Source organism: Brachyistius frenatus, unplaced genomic scaffold (assembly GCF_029030835.1).
Source record: "Brachyistius frenatus isolate BFR_SWC_R1_liver_20210118 unplaced genomic scaffold, ASM2903083v1 Contig_41, whole genome shotgun sequence".
NCBI lineage: Eukaryota > Metazoa > Chordata > Actinopteri > Embiotocidae > Brachyistius > Brachyistius frenatus.
The window spans coordinates 2,162,703-2,177,650 of record NW_027210640.1 but is presented as its reverse complement, the minus strand read 5'-3'; the positions used below and the strand labels follow the sequence as shown (position 1 = coordinate 2,177,650).

At 43.8% G+C, this 14,948-nt stretch overlaps 1 protein-coding gene across 2 annotated transcripts in view; it reads left to right on the top strand.

Moving 5' to 3' along the window:
• kdm4b (lysine (K)-specific demethylase 4B) overlaps positions 1 to 11,642 on the top strand; it is a 45,739-nt gene extending 34,097 nt beyond the window's left edge. For both annotated transcript variants that reach the window (XM_069702292.1, XM_069702293.1), the window contains exons 15-22: positions 47 to 123; positions 338 to 393; positions 558 to 666; positions 4,059 to 4,247; positions 4,716 to 4,892; positions 5,356 to 5,475; positions 7,398 to 7,490; positions 8,527 to 11,642. In XM_069702292.1, the coding sequence (XP_069558393.1) occupies positions 47 to 123; positions 338 to 393; positions 558 to 666; positions 4,059 to 4,247; positions 4,716 to 4,892; positions 5,356 to 5,475; positions 7,398 to 7,490; positions 8,527 to 9,039 (1,334 nt within the window). In that variant the 3' untranslated portion in view covers positions 9,040 to 11,642. The remainder of the gene's footprint in view (positions 1 to 46; positions 124 to 337; positions 394 to 557; positions 667 to 4,058; positions 4,248 to 4,715; positions 4,893 to 5,355; positions 5,476 to 7,397; positions 7,491 to 8,526) is intronic.
• Positions 11,643 to 14,948: the final 3,306 nt, after the last annotated feature.

Here is a 14,948-nt window from a genome sequence, read left to right as displayed (position 1 = left end):
ATTATAGGATCGATACGTGAAGTCATTCGCGTCTCCTCTCTTACAGGCTGCTACGGTGTGAAGCCAGACTCTGCCGGGGATTCCTGGATGTGCTCACGGTGTGCAGCAGGAGCCTGGACAGTGGTGAGTAGTAGCTCGACCTGTTGACCAAAGAACACCAAGTCAAACAAGTCGACTGAATTAGGTGAACATGTTTCTTTAGAGTTGACTCATTGTGGAGCTTTGTTGGACATGTACAGCCTACATTTTGTAAATGAATATTTAGAAAAACACTGACTTGGGTGGGAGAGGATCAAAATCACTTTGCATAAAACTCATTTTCGCTCCCATTTTTCAGGAGTGTTGTCTCTGCAACTTGAGAGGAGGAGCTTTGAAGACGACCGTAGACAACCGGTTAGTATTTGGGTTTTGTGTGTGACATCTTCAAAATTTGTTGCAAATTTACTCATAACAATACCCCGAGAGGTTTATTCAGAAAAATACACTACATCAAAATATCATGTAAAATGTAGTTCCCTGACTCCGTGTGTTGGTCGTCTCTCTCACCATCTCACCAGGTGGGTCCATGTCATCTGTGCCATCGCTGTGGCTGAAGCTCGCTTCGTCAACGCCATCAAGAGGGAGCCAGTGGACGTCAGTGCTGTCCCGGAAACCCGCAAGAATCTGGTAAGAGACAAAGAAAAGATTTGCTCATCTGTCTCAGGGTTAGTGTATTGTTGTCAAAGAGGCAGAGGTCAACATTTAAAACCAATCAAGACCATCCTGACAGTCACAATCTTCAACCTCTCTTTGAAGAAAGTTCAACTTCTCTGTAGTCAGAGCTCACTGCAGCTTTTGGATTTCTTTAGTTTTTTTCTTGCCACCATGAATTATTTTCTTCGTCCCTGTTCTCCTCACAGGCTTTTCCCTGCATTTAGGGGAATTGCTGTCTTTCCTGTTCACTGCCTCTGTATCTGCCACTTTCTCTGTAACCCTCCATCCTTCCCTGGTGGATGAGTAGATATATATATATATATATATTTTTTTTTTTTTTTTGCTAGCAGTGGAGGACATGGGGTAAAACAGATGTGCTGAGGGGAAAGGCTGAATAATCAGCTGTCATTTCTCACTGTGCCAAATGAACTGCATCGATCCCGTGGGCAGGAGACAATTTCCCCATTGCTGCCGTGTCTTTGAACACAACTCATCCCGTGTCTTTCCTCTCCGCTCGTCTTCTCTCCTTCTCAGCCTCTTCTCGCCTGCTCCGTTCACCCGATCCCACTTCATAGGCAATAGCAATGCTTGCTGGTGCATTATCACAAATCTACAAATAATGTCACCTTCTCTCTGAATAATCTATCACAGACAAGCTGGGTGACATTTGCATCCGAGTGCTGTCAAAGAAGGTTTCCTCGGTCTATTCTTAAAAGGCTGTGAGAAGAAGCTGTGCGGTCTAATGAGTCAGATGACTGGACTGATCAAATGTGAACACGTACCCGTGGAACCAGTTTATTCTGCACCATTTCCAGCAATCTCTGTTTTTCCCTTCTGCCTTTGAAGATTTGTTTTTTTTAGGGATGGAGAGATTTCACACAAGTTGCTTTTGTCTTAGTTTTTTCAGAATTTCTGAGGCACAGTAACACTGCTCAAATCCTCAGAAGACGTACCTTTCCCAAAGGTATTGTTGCATCTTGCACCTTCGAGGCACTGCGATGTCTGTGCTTGTGAGAAAACAGCCTCGAGCTTGAAAATGCGAGTTGTTTAAATAAATTATCACACAGCCTTTAAAACCGTTTTACCGGTCCAGGTCCGTTCTCCTGCGATGTGCGAAAACACCCACCAAAACAGTGCCTTTGTCTTTAAGTTATAATTGTTTACTTTACTTCTCAGTTGGACAGTTATTTTCACTGATGGTTAACTGTAATGTCCAGGGGTTTTCAGTCTGTTTTGATGTGCAGACCAGCAAGCTGGCAGAGTGGTCTCAAGGGCCGATGATGTTCATGGTTGTGAGGGTCGGACCAGACTGGATTTACTTTCAAAGAGCCTTTTTTTTTTTTTTTTTTTTTTTTTAAAGAGGGTTAGGGTTATAGTATACAGAACAATTGAAGCTCCGCCTCCCTCCGGAAAGGGGAGGAGATTCAGGTACCAGAGATGTTTAGAGGGCAACCAGGGCAAAGCCACCACTGTGCTGAGGTGAAGGAGCCGATTTATACGACAAAAAGGAACATTTATTCAAATCGTGTTGTACAAAGTTATAATGTTAAAGTTAAAAACAAGTTCATTTAATTCGGCCTCAAAAGTAAGTTGAGCTTTATTTTCTGTTGATGAATCTTTTAGAGAGAAGATATAGTGCGAACAGATTTTGAATTGAAGTTTAAATACGCAGTCTAAAAAAAAAGACTCCAGCAAGTTAAAATAAGGTCTAAAAATGAAAAGACACCAAAATGCTTCTTGGTGCCACTGAGTTTCCTCTGTGCTGCTCTGGTGTCTTGTCACCGCCTCCCTGTGATTTCAGTAGCCGGTGAAATCTATAAAGCGTAGCTGCCGGTGAAATATCTGTCCTGTACCAGTAGAAAAATGAAGTATTGACACTTTAATAAAGAATTTTTTATTTTGTATTGATTTAGCTATGCGCGGCGCTACGGCTGCTTGCGGGGTGATTTCTCAAAAAGCAGGAGACACAAAAAAACGAGGGACGGAGCGTAAGGACGGGTGTAAGGCAGAGTGAGAGGCTGGAGAGATGGTCGATAATCACAATAAACCAACGAGTTGGACTGATGCCAGTTAACACGTGTCAAAGCTGTCTCGATAATGGGTCTGTTAGATCGAAGCGTGTTGTCATGAGGTGAATGTGTATAATTCCAATGTTTTCCAGTCAGGCTTTTGATCTTTGTCTCCCTCATTCTTTCGGCTTTACTCTGAATTGCGGGGCAAATGAGGGATGGAGGAGGAGGAGGAGGAGGGAGTAAAGACAAAGAGCAGTACACATGGAGGATTTTGTCAATCAAAATGGAGATTGACGGTTGAGCGGGCTGCATGTGCTGGGCGATGGAGCTGCAGAGAGTTAAGACCGTGTTGTTGGCCAAAGGCTGAGATTTGGCTGGCTGGTGGGAATTTCACAAGAATTTAGAGATCTGAAAAGTAAAATAAGAGAAAAGCAAAGTCTTTGCATGATTGTGTCAGAGGCTGAAGGAGTGATGCAAGATGGCGTAAAGCATACAGGGGGAAAAAAATTATATATATATATGTATAAACAAAAAAAAAAACATGTTTTGACTGTCAGTGACAGTTCAGGCCGCTGTTATTAACAAGCTGTTCAAAAAAAAAGATTCACCACAGTAATGGCACTGATGATCGTGCAAGCATGTTGTGTGCAAAGCTGAAAACGTCCATTCTATTTTTAATGAGTAGAAACCTGTTAAAATACCAAACAGAATCAAAGATCAGAGAGAAGAGAAGATGGTTACGTGCCTTATTCTTCCATTTCTATTTCACGACACAACCCACAATTACTGCAATTTCACGGTTTGCCAGACCAGAAGAGTGAAATAGTTTTTTGTCGATAAATTGCAGTTTTAATTGTTTTAACCTTCTTGGAGTTGCAGGGTTGATTTTCAAGCAGGTCGGGAACTACATTTCTTTTAAGAATAGTTTTCTGAAATTGTAACGGGCTTCGATTCAAAGTAATTCTGCTCCGACCGTTTGGACACTCGTCCACCGAGCCTTCTCAAACTTGAAAGCTGACTGGCCGTCAAATGTGGATGTTGCTGCGGAGAAGCCACTCGTTCTAAAATGCGGCTCCCCCACACACCAACTTCGTCACAGGCAGTGAATGAATTCTCGCGTTACGGCCACAAAACGTGTCGTTTGAGGGTCACGGTCGACCTTTTCGCAACGCAAACGGGAGTCGGTTTATCGTCGCGTCCAAAAACGGACGCTCGTGCTAAATTTGAAGTTCAAAGAGATATCGCGTTTACAAGAACTGGACGGACAACTTGGGAAAACACCCGACCGAGCAGAATTCGCCTCTGACCCGGAAGACCGACCGACCGACCTTTTATGTTGCGTTCTCTTTGCAGAAGTGCGTGTTCTGCCACGGCAAGAGTGCTAATCAGAACCGCGGCGCCTGCATCCAGTGCTCAAACGAGAACTGCGCCACCTCCTTCCACGTCACCTGCGCCCAAATTGCCGGGGTGGTCATGACGCCTGCCGACTGGCCCTACGTGGTGTCCGTCACCTGCCACAAGCATAAAAAGGCCACTCCGAAGGTGAGTGCAAATCAAGCGAAGTGGCTCAGGCATTTAAAGTCTGTGTTTTTGTGAAATTGTAGAATTGTAACTTGTTGTCAGAAGTCAAGAGTTTGATTACATTTTTTTTTTTCTTCTGTTATTCGTGTTTTATGTTTTACATTCTTTTAAATAGCCAGTGGGCCTTTTGTTATTTTTGTTATTTTTTTTAAAAATTCGGTTTTAGGTTTCATTGCGGTGCTCGAAGGAAACAGACGTCTGTTTGTTACATGCTTATGAACAAATTCACTTCAGAAGTGTATAAAACCAATTTGGGTTCTCAGAAAGATTTGAACGAACATAAGTCATTTTACAGTAGAATTCCCGTTTTGAAATTTTGCTGTACATTTAAGTGTTTAAAAAAAAAAAAAAAAAAAAAAAAATTGTATACACAGATAGACACACATTTCCAATTCAACAGCATTCTTGTCTGAATTTCTCTCCTCTCAGCCTCGAGCGGCACCCAAAAGCTCACGGGGTCCCATTCTGGGCCAAAGGGTGATTGGTCGCAACAGTGACGGCTGGTACTACCACTGTACCATCATCGGCATGGCAACGCAGACGTTCTACGAGGTCAACTTTGATGACGGCTCATACTGTGACAACTTGCACCCAGAAAACATTTTGGTGAGGGCTCGAGCGGTTGAATCCGACACCTTCCTGTGTGTTTTACAAACCTGACAGATATTCCCTCAAAACTGCAGCATGCGTTTTAACTTTAATGTAACTTCAGGTAACCCTTAAAGAGTCACTGTTAGAAGTTGGCAACAAACATAACTTTAATAAAACATTTATACAATTTAATCCTCAAAAGTATTCAAATCTATTTATTAAAAGGAAGCTGGACTAATAATTGTGTCTAGAATTATAATGTGAAATAACCAAACCAAATTAGTTTGAATTGCAGAGAACCAGATTGGACTCCTCCTCACACGCTTTATTGTATTTACATGCGTCTCTCTTAAAATGTAATTCTTTTTTTTTTTTTCTTCTTTTCTGTCCCGTCTTTCTTCTCTCCGTCTCTTTCACATTCCTTGTGCGTCTCCGCGTCTTCTTCCTCTCTGTCTGCGTCCTCTCTCTCCTCCCTCAGAGTCACGACTGCCTGCGTAGCGGTCCTCCCGAAGTCGGGGAGCTGATTGTGGTCAGCACTCCTGAGGGTCAGGTCCTCAACGCCTCCTTTGTCAAACAGCACACCCACAAGTTCTACCAGGTGAGGAAAGCACCAGCGTTGGGGGGGGGGGGGGGAGGGGGGTGTCAGTCTCCGAACACACTCCGCGAAATCGAAATCTCTCTGGGCAAAAAGTTGCATATCTGCGCATCACACAAACTGATAGGTAAACTTGTGGACGGACGAGGGAGGGAGGTAACAATCACAGTCCTCACGTTCAAAAATCCATCAAGCAATTAAGCCCCTTACGGATTTTGCTGTTTTTTTTTCCCCCGTGATTGATGTGATCAAAAATGTTTTCTTTTCCAGTGACTTTTCTCCAAAATTGCGTCGAATTCGTACGCCTTATGTGAATTCTCTTTTTGCAGAAGTCGAGGAAAAGCGTTCAATTTCTTTGTCGAACCGCTTCCCAATGAAGACGGTCAATATGTGATCCCTTCCTGTGATGATAAACATGATAAACATACCGCGCATCACAGGATTTACCTGAGGTTATTTCCATCCTCATCTTTTTATTACCTTTTGGCTCCAAGTTACAAATAAGGCTCCCGAGTCATAAAAGTGACGCGGCTTTACACGCAGACGGTCTGTGACTGCAATATAGAACGAAGTGGCTTCATCTTCTCATAATATGACCTCAATTTCCATAAATCCTAGCAGGATGCTCCTTGTAATAGTTTTGCCACCTTCTGGTTTGGCTCTGCGATTTGTTGTTCATCAGCGCGTGAAAAGCTCGGCTGCCCCTTGTCGATGATGGCCGAGTATTTTTGATACAGTGTGGCATTAAAACAGAAAACGGAGAGACTTTGCACCACTGCTGCATTCTGGGGAATTTATGGTGGAAATTACAGAATGGTAGATGACTTTTTGTAATCCTGGAATTCACTTTCATACACAGGAACGTATTAAAAGCAGATGAGAAGTGAGGTTGTTAGATTTTTTTTTTTTTTTTTTTTTTGCCGTGATGCTGCTTTCGTGAATTCGTCTGCAGGAAACATTTGTGGTCGGTGTGTATATTTGTAAGTTACGCTGTGTAAGGCTTCTGGAGAGACTCTTATCTTAACCCAGAGATCACTGAACAAGACATTGAACCCCCTCCCGCCCCCGTCTGTCTAAATACTCAAAATATAAAATGTCAAATATTGAACTTGTCTTCCAGGTTGTTGTTTTGGCGTCTCAGTCGTGTCTCCTCAAACGACATATCTGTTAATGCACCACAAACTCGGTTATCGTTTGATTATTATTATTATTTTTTTTTATGATTTCCTCGTCGCAAAGTAAATTGACTGTTTTTCAGCTCATCACAGCAGCACTTCGGTCTCCGAGAGGCTTCTCGGTACCGCAGCCGGCGGGGGTACATGCGACATGAAAAGAGCTCAGAAAGATCCGAATTAAAGTCACCGCTGATCTGATTTCTGATCTTTCCATGTTTTTTCATGTCTCGTACAACCCGCGGGCGCCAGCACTGAGAGGGCCTCTCTGAAGTGCTGCCGTGATGAGCTGGGGGAAAAAAAAAAAAAAAAAAAAAAAAATCCAGCTGGTCTCCGAGTCGAGCCGCAACCCTGACCTTGTCCCTTTTCTGCTCAATAGTTTTTAGAATCTACATTTACATTTAAAGTGCTCAACCGAAGCTCTTATCCAGTCAGTGAGCAGCTTCGGGGGTTCGGTGTCCCAGTCAAGGACGTTTCCACCGGAGCACATGGTTGTTGATGGACCCATTTGTTATGCTCGAGATCCAACCTGCGACCGTCTGGCTGCACGTTTTGAGGTTTTACTCACCGAGCCGCCGCTGGCGCTCTTTTCTTCACCGCTCATTTATTTGTCCTCCTTTGGCAATGCGAACAATGTCGCTTCTCGCCGCCTCTAATGATCGGGCGCATGTGAATATTTTCACTCTTCTCTCCGCGTGAGCCCGGCCGTCGGAAACGTCGGGTCATTTCATCCGTTTCGTCATTTGTGTTCAGGTGGAGTTTCAAGACCTGAGTCAGCTGATGCTCAAACACTCGGAGATCTTTCAGCTGGACCAGGAGCTACCAAAGAGGGTCAGAGCCAGACTGGTGAGTAGTTCACCGAGACACCCACCCACACACACACACACACACACACACACACACGGGACACTTCTTTTAAAAACATGAAATTGGAATTCGGCAGATATTTGGCTGTAGAAACAAATAAGAAAAGGCAGCCCAGCAATAGCTTGTATCGTTCAATAAAAAGGAAACTAAAGCGGTTGCAGATAAAACGGCTGTCGACTCAAAACGAGCGACAGAGGATGAAGCCTCGTGTGTGGGCACAAACATGTACACTGTTAGTTTGAATAAATATCTTATATCGTAGCTGGTTGGGGGGAAAAAAACAACAAAAAAAACGCAATTAAAGTTTCCGAAGGATACGAACAAAGAGCTGAAGGGCAGAAGAAAGCTGGGCAGACTTTAAAGACACGGAACTGAAGTCACACGTCATGGCCGAGCAGTAAATCGGGGTATCGATGACGATGATACATAATTGACTAATGAAACGGGTCGGATCGCACACTCGTGCGGTCTTAACAGGATTGTGTTTTAAATATGTGAAAATAATTATCAAAGCATCAGTAAGTGCTGAAAAGCAATGAAAAAACAACAACAACGTCCGTTCATCACAGATTATACGTATGAGTGAATTAGTTCAGCAACAAAAAGAATAGACTCGCAACAGTATAGAGTAGCTTTTAAAATGAACGTAAACAAAATATTACATCACGCATTACAGCACAAATCTTTCTGCACCATCCGTTTATTTGTCTGGTTCGCGCTCCCCCCCCCCTCTAAACGGCATGAAAACCAAACGCCTCGCATGCTATCAGTAGACGCTGATTTACTCCCGTTTACAAAACCGTGTTGATGCGGATGTAATCTACGAACTGAGATTTGCTACCGAATGATGACGCATTTTTGTGATCCCAGAAAATCTTGCAAGTGATCTGCTCCTAGCAACAGAATACCCCCCCCCCCCCCCCCACACCCCTCTCCTCCCCCAGCAGCGTGGCGATATAACTCGTGATGCTCTTCGTCCGTCCTCGGTCTCAAGTCCGTGTCGGTCTCCTTTCAGGCGATACCTGTTCCACAGGAAGCGGTGTCCTCAGCGGACGAAGGCCAAGCGGCCAAACGCCGCCGCCTGCCGTCCGGTTCGGCCCCGCCCGCCGACGCCCCGATGGAGACGACCGGTCCGCCCGCCTGCCCGCCGACGACGCCCCCGGTCGCGACACCAGCGCTGGAGCTTCACAGTATTAATACACCACCAACCTCGTCCCCTCTGTCCCGGCCCGGCGCGACCCCACGGGATGGCGTTCAGATGGACACCGAGACCCCAATGGACACCAGCGTCGCCCTCACCGACGCGCTCAGGGAGTCGACCCTGACCTCGGACCCGACGCTGACGCCGCAGTCCGCCCCTTTTCAGTCGACCTTGAACTCGGACCCCCTGCTGTCCGCCCTGTCCCCTCCCCCTCCGCCCCATCACATGTCCGACGGCTACACGCCCAGCAGTGGCTACGTTTCCTACATGGAGACTCTCCTCCATTCGCATTTTCCTCAGGACGATGGCCCCGGACCCTTGTATTAAAAAACACAACAAACAAACAAAAACAAAAAAAAAAAACCAACCCCACTATGTTATTACTCAGCCAGCGGAGGCTGAGCCATAGGAAGTAAGCTAATGGAGGTGGATTGCGAGTGCTACATTTATGGACATCTCTATATTTCCTCCGCCGGCTCTGAGAGCTCAGGGCAAGAGCAGGAAAATACACGGACACACGAGCACTCTTTTAATGCATGGTACTTTTCTATTTTTGAGTTAATGTATTTGCAGTGGTGCTTTGGCCTGCTCTGAAGCAGCAGCTGAAGAGGACATTTTTTTTTTTTTTTTTTTAACCTTAATATTATTTGTATGTTTGGCTTTTTGTTTATAGTCAGCTGCTGTGATTTTTTTTTTCTTCCATCTTAATAGGAATCCGTCTCTGGGTGGCATCAACTCCATACCTCGTTGCATTAATTCAACAACCGCACACCCGTTTTCTTTCTACAGGAAGCTAATTATTATTAACGGCCTCTGAGCAGTGAGGCCCGGGTGGACTTGAGCTCTGCTTTTCTTTTTTTAAATTGCAGAACCAGCAACAAGATATCTATTTTTCAATTCAGCCGTTCATGGCTTTGAAACTGTTTTCGGGGTGGGGGGACGGAAAGCGTCACGTCGTTCATCTACAGGATATTTTCAGTGAAGTGTTTTCTTGTCAGATCGCAAGAGGTAAATGGAGAAACGGGGTTAAAAAAAAGAAAAAAAACTGAAAAAAAATGAAATGTATTGTAGCGGGAACTCAGTATTTAAATGTCTTAGTCGAATATTGAAAGAATTATTTGTAATAGAACAATAATGTTGAACGCAAACACAAGTAGATTCGTCTGCAGGGTGCGATCAATTTTTGTGAAGATGTGTCACAGTAGTTAACAGAAGAGACCTTTATGTATTGACGTGAGTCCGACGGTCATTTGGCGGCTTCACTTTTTACACCAAAACTGTCTCAGGGTTCCTGCATGTGGAAATTAATTTCTTTACAACATCTGAGTCTTCACAGTTGAGGATGTTCAGGACAGCCAGGAATTTTTTTTTTTTTTTTTTTCTCACTCGCAACTGGCACGTGAATATCTGTTGTCACGTTTGCGCCCGTTAAGAGTTTGTCCACTATTCTGAGCGATATCTCTGTTACTGTCACATATCTAATATTAGCACATGAACTGGCCAAAACTATTGGAGTCGGTTTTAAGAATGAAGAAGGAGTCTGAAAAAAAAATGCCGGATATTTGGAAACAGGAAAATATGTAGGAACCCTAAAATCTGGATATATTGTACCATTCTTGGTTAAAAATGTATAAAGTCAATATTGTATATTGTTAATGTTGTCTGTTTTTTCTATTACTGTGCTGTATTCTTTCCATGTTTGTTTTCTGAATTCACAAACTTGGCCGACCTAAACTATTAATACCTTTTTCATTTTTGGCAGATTTTTTTTTGCTGGCATATTGCTCAGTTTGTACTGATAACTACATGTTTTTCTCCTGTTTTTTTTTTTTTTTTTTTTTTTTAACAGTGATATTAAACTACTGATGGACTATTGATGAGTGGGTTGGGTCAAAGTGACAGCATTCCGACTAAGTTATAAATATGTCCTTTTTAAAAAAAAAAAAAAAAAAAAATTGCCCCCCCGAAGGGATCACTGTTACACATTGCCCGTCCTCTCTGTGTTCACTACAGCTGTGTTGTGCGTTGTAGCAACAACCGCATTCAGCGAGCGTCCCGTCAGCTCGGCTGGTCGTGTGTCTCCGGAAACGCGTCCGAATCGGTGGAATCCCGGCACCGTGTGGACTCGCTTCTCTTTTTCTACAAAGTGCACCCCCAGACTTCCAAGCTGAAAAAGACCAGTCTGGACCCACACGTGACCTACTATTTTGCTAACACCCATTGATAAGATGTGAGGAATACATCGTATGCGTTGTTTGTGCGAGGGAGAGAAAGACAATGAAAGAGTTCCATTTTCTTTCCAAAAAAAAAAAAAAAAAAGTTTTTATTATTATTTGGATGGATTTCACCGTGGGCCGACTGCGATGCGGCCGCCGGAGCTGATGTCGGCCTTTCTCCACAATGCTCGCGATTCCACCTGACGTTTTAAAAGTATCCCAGAAGCACTTCTCCCCGACACTAAAAACAACGCACTTAGTCTATTTTCGGCGGAAGCAGCATTAAGCTCCACAGAGCGGATCAGCCGGGCAGAAAATCAGACACGGTCAATGTAGCCCACTCTGTGTTGTTCAAAACCTTATTGTCTACTTGAGTGTCTTTCCTTTTTGAAACATGCGTGTTTGATTGTTTGATTAACACATTTTTCTGGGTCAGGTGGGTGCAGATTTTAAAAATCCTGACCCCGCGCATCGCTATAATGGACTGATTTTTTTTCAACACTGTTTACTTTGTACATACCACTGGCCTCGTATTGTGAATTAAATTTGTAAATGTCATACTTTTTCCTTTTTTTTTTTTTTTTTTTTTTTTTTTTTTTTTTTTTTTTCCTGTCACCACAAATGAAATGTTGGAACAAAGATCTGTTCCTGTATCCAAATGATATCCATTAAGAAAATCTGAATTCATGGGGATTAAAGTGGGTTGCCAGTCGCCATCGTCTCTGTGTTTTGTGTATTTAGTTATCCAGCGATCCAAAATGCATTTTCTGGGTCAGAAAACCTCGACTAACAATGGAAAGATAATTTGTTTTTGTTTTTTTTCTGATTGTTGCGATCAATAACGAAAAGTAACGACGATTGGAAGACAAGAGACATTGTCTTGATATGATTAGGGGCGATAATGTCCACAAAAAGTCTCCTGACAACAGCAGACTTTCCTCAGAGGACTATTAGGCACTGATGGGAAAATCGACGTGACGAGGTGAATGAATAATGATGCTGAACGGACGGTGGGACGACCATGAACTTCCCCTGTCATTGCTTCATTATTGCTGCAAAATAAAAGGCATATAAACCACCTAAAAACTTAACACAGCAGATCTATAGGTTCATTTTGAGAAACAGTTTTTCTAAATTTAGATTCTCCCAAGCATTTTTGCTTTAAAATAGTAAAAAAAAGTGTTGATGAAAATGTATTAAAGTCAAAAAACTTTCAGGTGTATAAAAAAAACAACTGCAGTTCAGTATTCTTGCTTGAAAAATGACTGACACAAAGATAATAAAAAATAGTTGTCAATTAATGGCTTAATCATTTCAAGGTTATTGATGTAGTGAAGTTTAATCGTCACAACAGGGATTTATCTGTTGCAATCTGCAGATTTTAACAGGCCGAGGTTGCTGCTAAAACCTGCGTTGATATTTCTGGCATGGAGTGATGTCTGAAGTCTCATTTTTTAAACACATTATGAAGCAGGATGCTCACAGATCTGACGTGACGGGGAGCACGTCCGGCACATCACGGTACGTATGAAGAACATTTTGTAATTATGTGAACATTTCAAGTAGAGAAAAACCTGTCTGCTCTGCTATCATGAACATAATCAACACGTACACATCTGTCACATTCCTCACCGTGGCAACATCATCCAGTGATGCTCTGCGGCGTGCTGTGAGCCATCACCCGAGAACGCGCGCAGACACAAACGTCAGGATCGTTCTGTTTTCATCGTTTCATTTTTTCCCTCCGATGTCAGAATGACGTGAAATGTACCAACGCCCAGGATTAATACCTCGGTGCAGACAATGTCCACTAATGTCGCCTCTTCCTCGCCGATGTATTCAATGATCTTTTTATTGATCCAGGGACGAACGCGTCGTTCCATTAACGTCTACGGAGCAAGAAATAAGAGCACAGGAGTGAAGATCGAGCACTTCTGAACGACTACAAGCATTTAACTGAGACCAGAAAGAAAAAAAATTAAAACTGCAAGCAGTGATATACGGGCCCTCGCACTCCCGCGCGCCGCCTCCCCGAAGCCGTCTCCCCGACGTGCAGCGTGCGTGGGACCGCACATCCCCGCTTAAAGTTGCTACTTTTGTCTCGTTTCCTGTCTCCAGCAGGGGGCGCTGGCGACTCGTTTGGCCACGTCCACTCGCAAAACACATATCAGATGTATCGTCTCACTACGCCGGCTGTTACGTCACGTTTCGTGAGGTTTCAAGCATCCGTTGACCTTAAACGTCAACTTCCTGCGTCACGACAAGGCATCCAACTTTGCCGCATCGTCACGGCGACGCCCATTGACAAAGTCGAACGAATGTCTCAATATATCATCAACTACATGTTTAGACCCGACTTTACGTTCATGGGATCAACCGGCTCGACGTAGAACGTGAAAGTATGAAAAGTGTAATTTCCAGTGGCCAAAAGGGGGCGCTATGACTATGAGCGAATATTACCCCACAGAGGTCTTCAGGGCGGGGCTGTTATCATACCTGTGATGTTTGGAGAAGGTCGGTCCATGTACATATGATTTAAAGCAACTCGTAGTTCCATGGCGAGACGCTCAAAATGGCCGCCTCTTTACGGGCACACGCATCGACGAAAACGAATTATTTTGATAAGATTTAATCCCAAACATGTTTTCTATCCATAGAACCTAAATTCAAGTCGGTTCGACAAAATCCCTAGGACGAGTTCGACAAAGTACAACGTGTCAGAATCGCCCAAAATGGCGACAAAATTCAAAATGGTGGACTTCCTGTCGCGTTGACGTAACGGTGCGATGTAACTTTTTTGTGCGTCCAGGTGTGATACACCTGTCCGCCGGATTTGGTGAATTTAGGTAAACGTGGCCGCCGGGGCATCTCTTTAGGGGGCGCTCTCGAGCCGTTTGGCCGCGCCCACTCGCGACTCCACTAGAATACGACATTTTTTCGCCTGGAGACACGCGCGTATCCACTTTCATGAGATGCTCGGCGCTCGGGCCCTCATCATAGGAAGAACAGGAACAAAGAAAAGGGGGGCTTCTGCGCAGCTATGCTGCTCGGTCCCCTGAAAATGAATGATTGGGGACAGATTTCTGTCCGTACGTTTGGCTGAAAATGTGTATGAAGCCTTCATGTTTAAGAATTTTAGCTTCTTTGCGCCGACATCCATATTTGAAGCATCATCTACCGCCACGGCTACGAGTCGGCGTTCAAACAGAATCTGCTTCATTGGCCAAATTCCTTCAAGGTCTTTAAATATATTTTATATATCAAGCGAGTCTGGACAAACATGGAGGTAAACTGCAAATTGACTGGTTGGTGGAGGCGTACGGCTGTGGATGGGTAAATTCTAGTTTCCTGTCGATTCATTCGGTAACGGTGAAAATTAATGAAAGCCGTGGGGGGTTGCCCAGAGTCCGTGATGTCTAATTGCCTTTTTTTTTTTTTCTTCTTTTTTTTTTTGAAGATATGATTATTCTGCCTCCTACTCGAATGAAGAGATCGCGAAGTGGAAACATCAGCACCGCTGTTTATTTCTCACTCTACAGCGGTGCATTGGCAGGAATCCTGGATTCTGACACTAAATGCGCAGCAGGGAGCTGTGTTTTGGCGCTTTCCTAGCTGGGCTAGATACTTGGATATATAATTAGCAGGAACCGCCGTCCGCACCAGCTGGAACTCACCTCCCACATACAAATTCTACAACTTATATTTTTTTTGGAAGTGAGATATATTCTGTGAGGGAACACGTGAAACTGTGGATGAGGTTGCACGGAGCTGTGCGGTTTCTTGTGTTGTTGGTGTGGGTGATTCATGTCGGCCTGCGGGCTCTTGCCCACCAGAAGGACGAAGGCAACGACTTGCGGCAATGTTCAACTGATTTTCTTCTGCTTCGTGTTGCACTAATAGAAAAACGTGTCAATTTTAAAAAAAAGTAAAGGTTACAACACCCCGACACAGCTCTGCAAAATTTGCAAATTAATTTTAATGGAAAAAAAAAAATCCTACCGAATGGAGAAAATACACAAA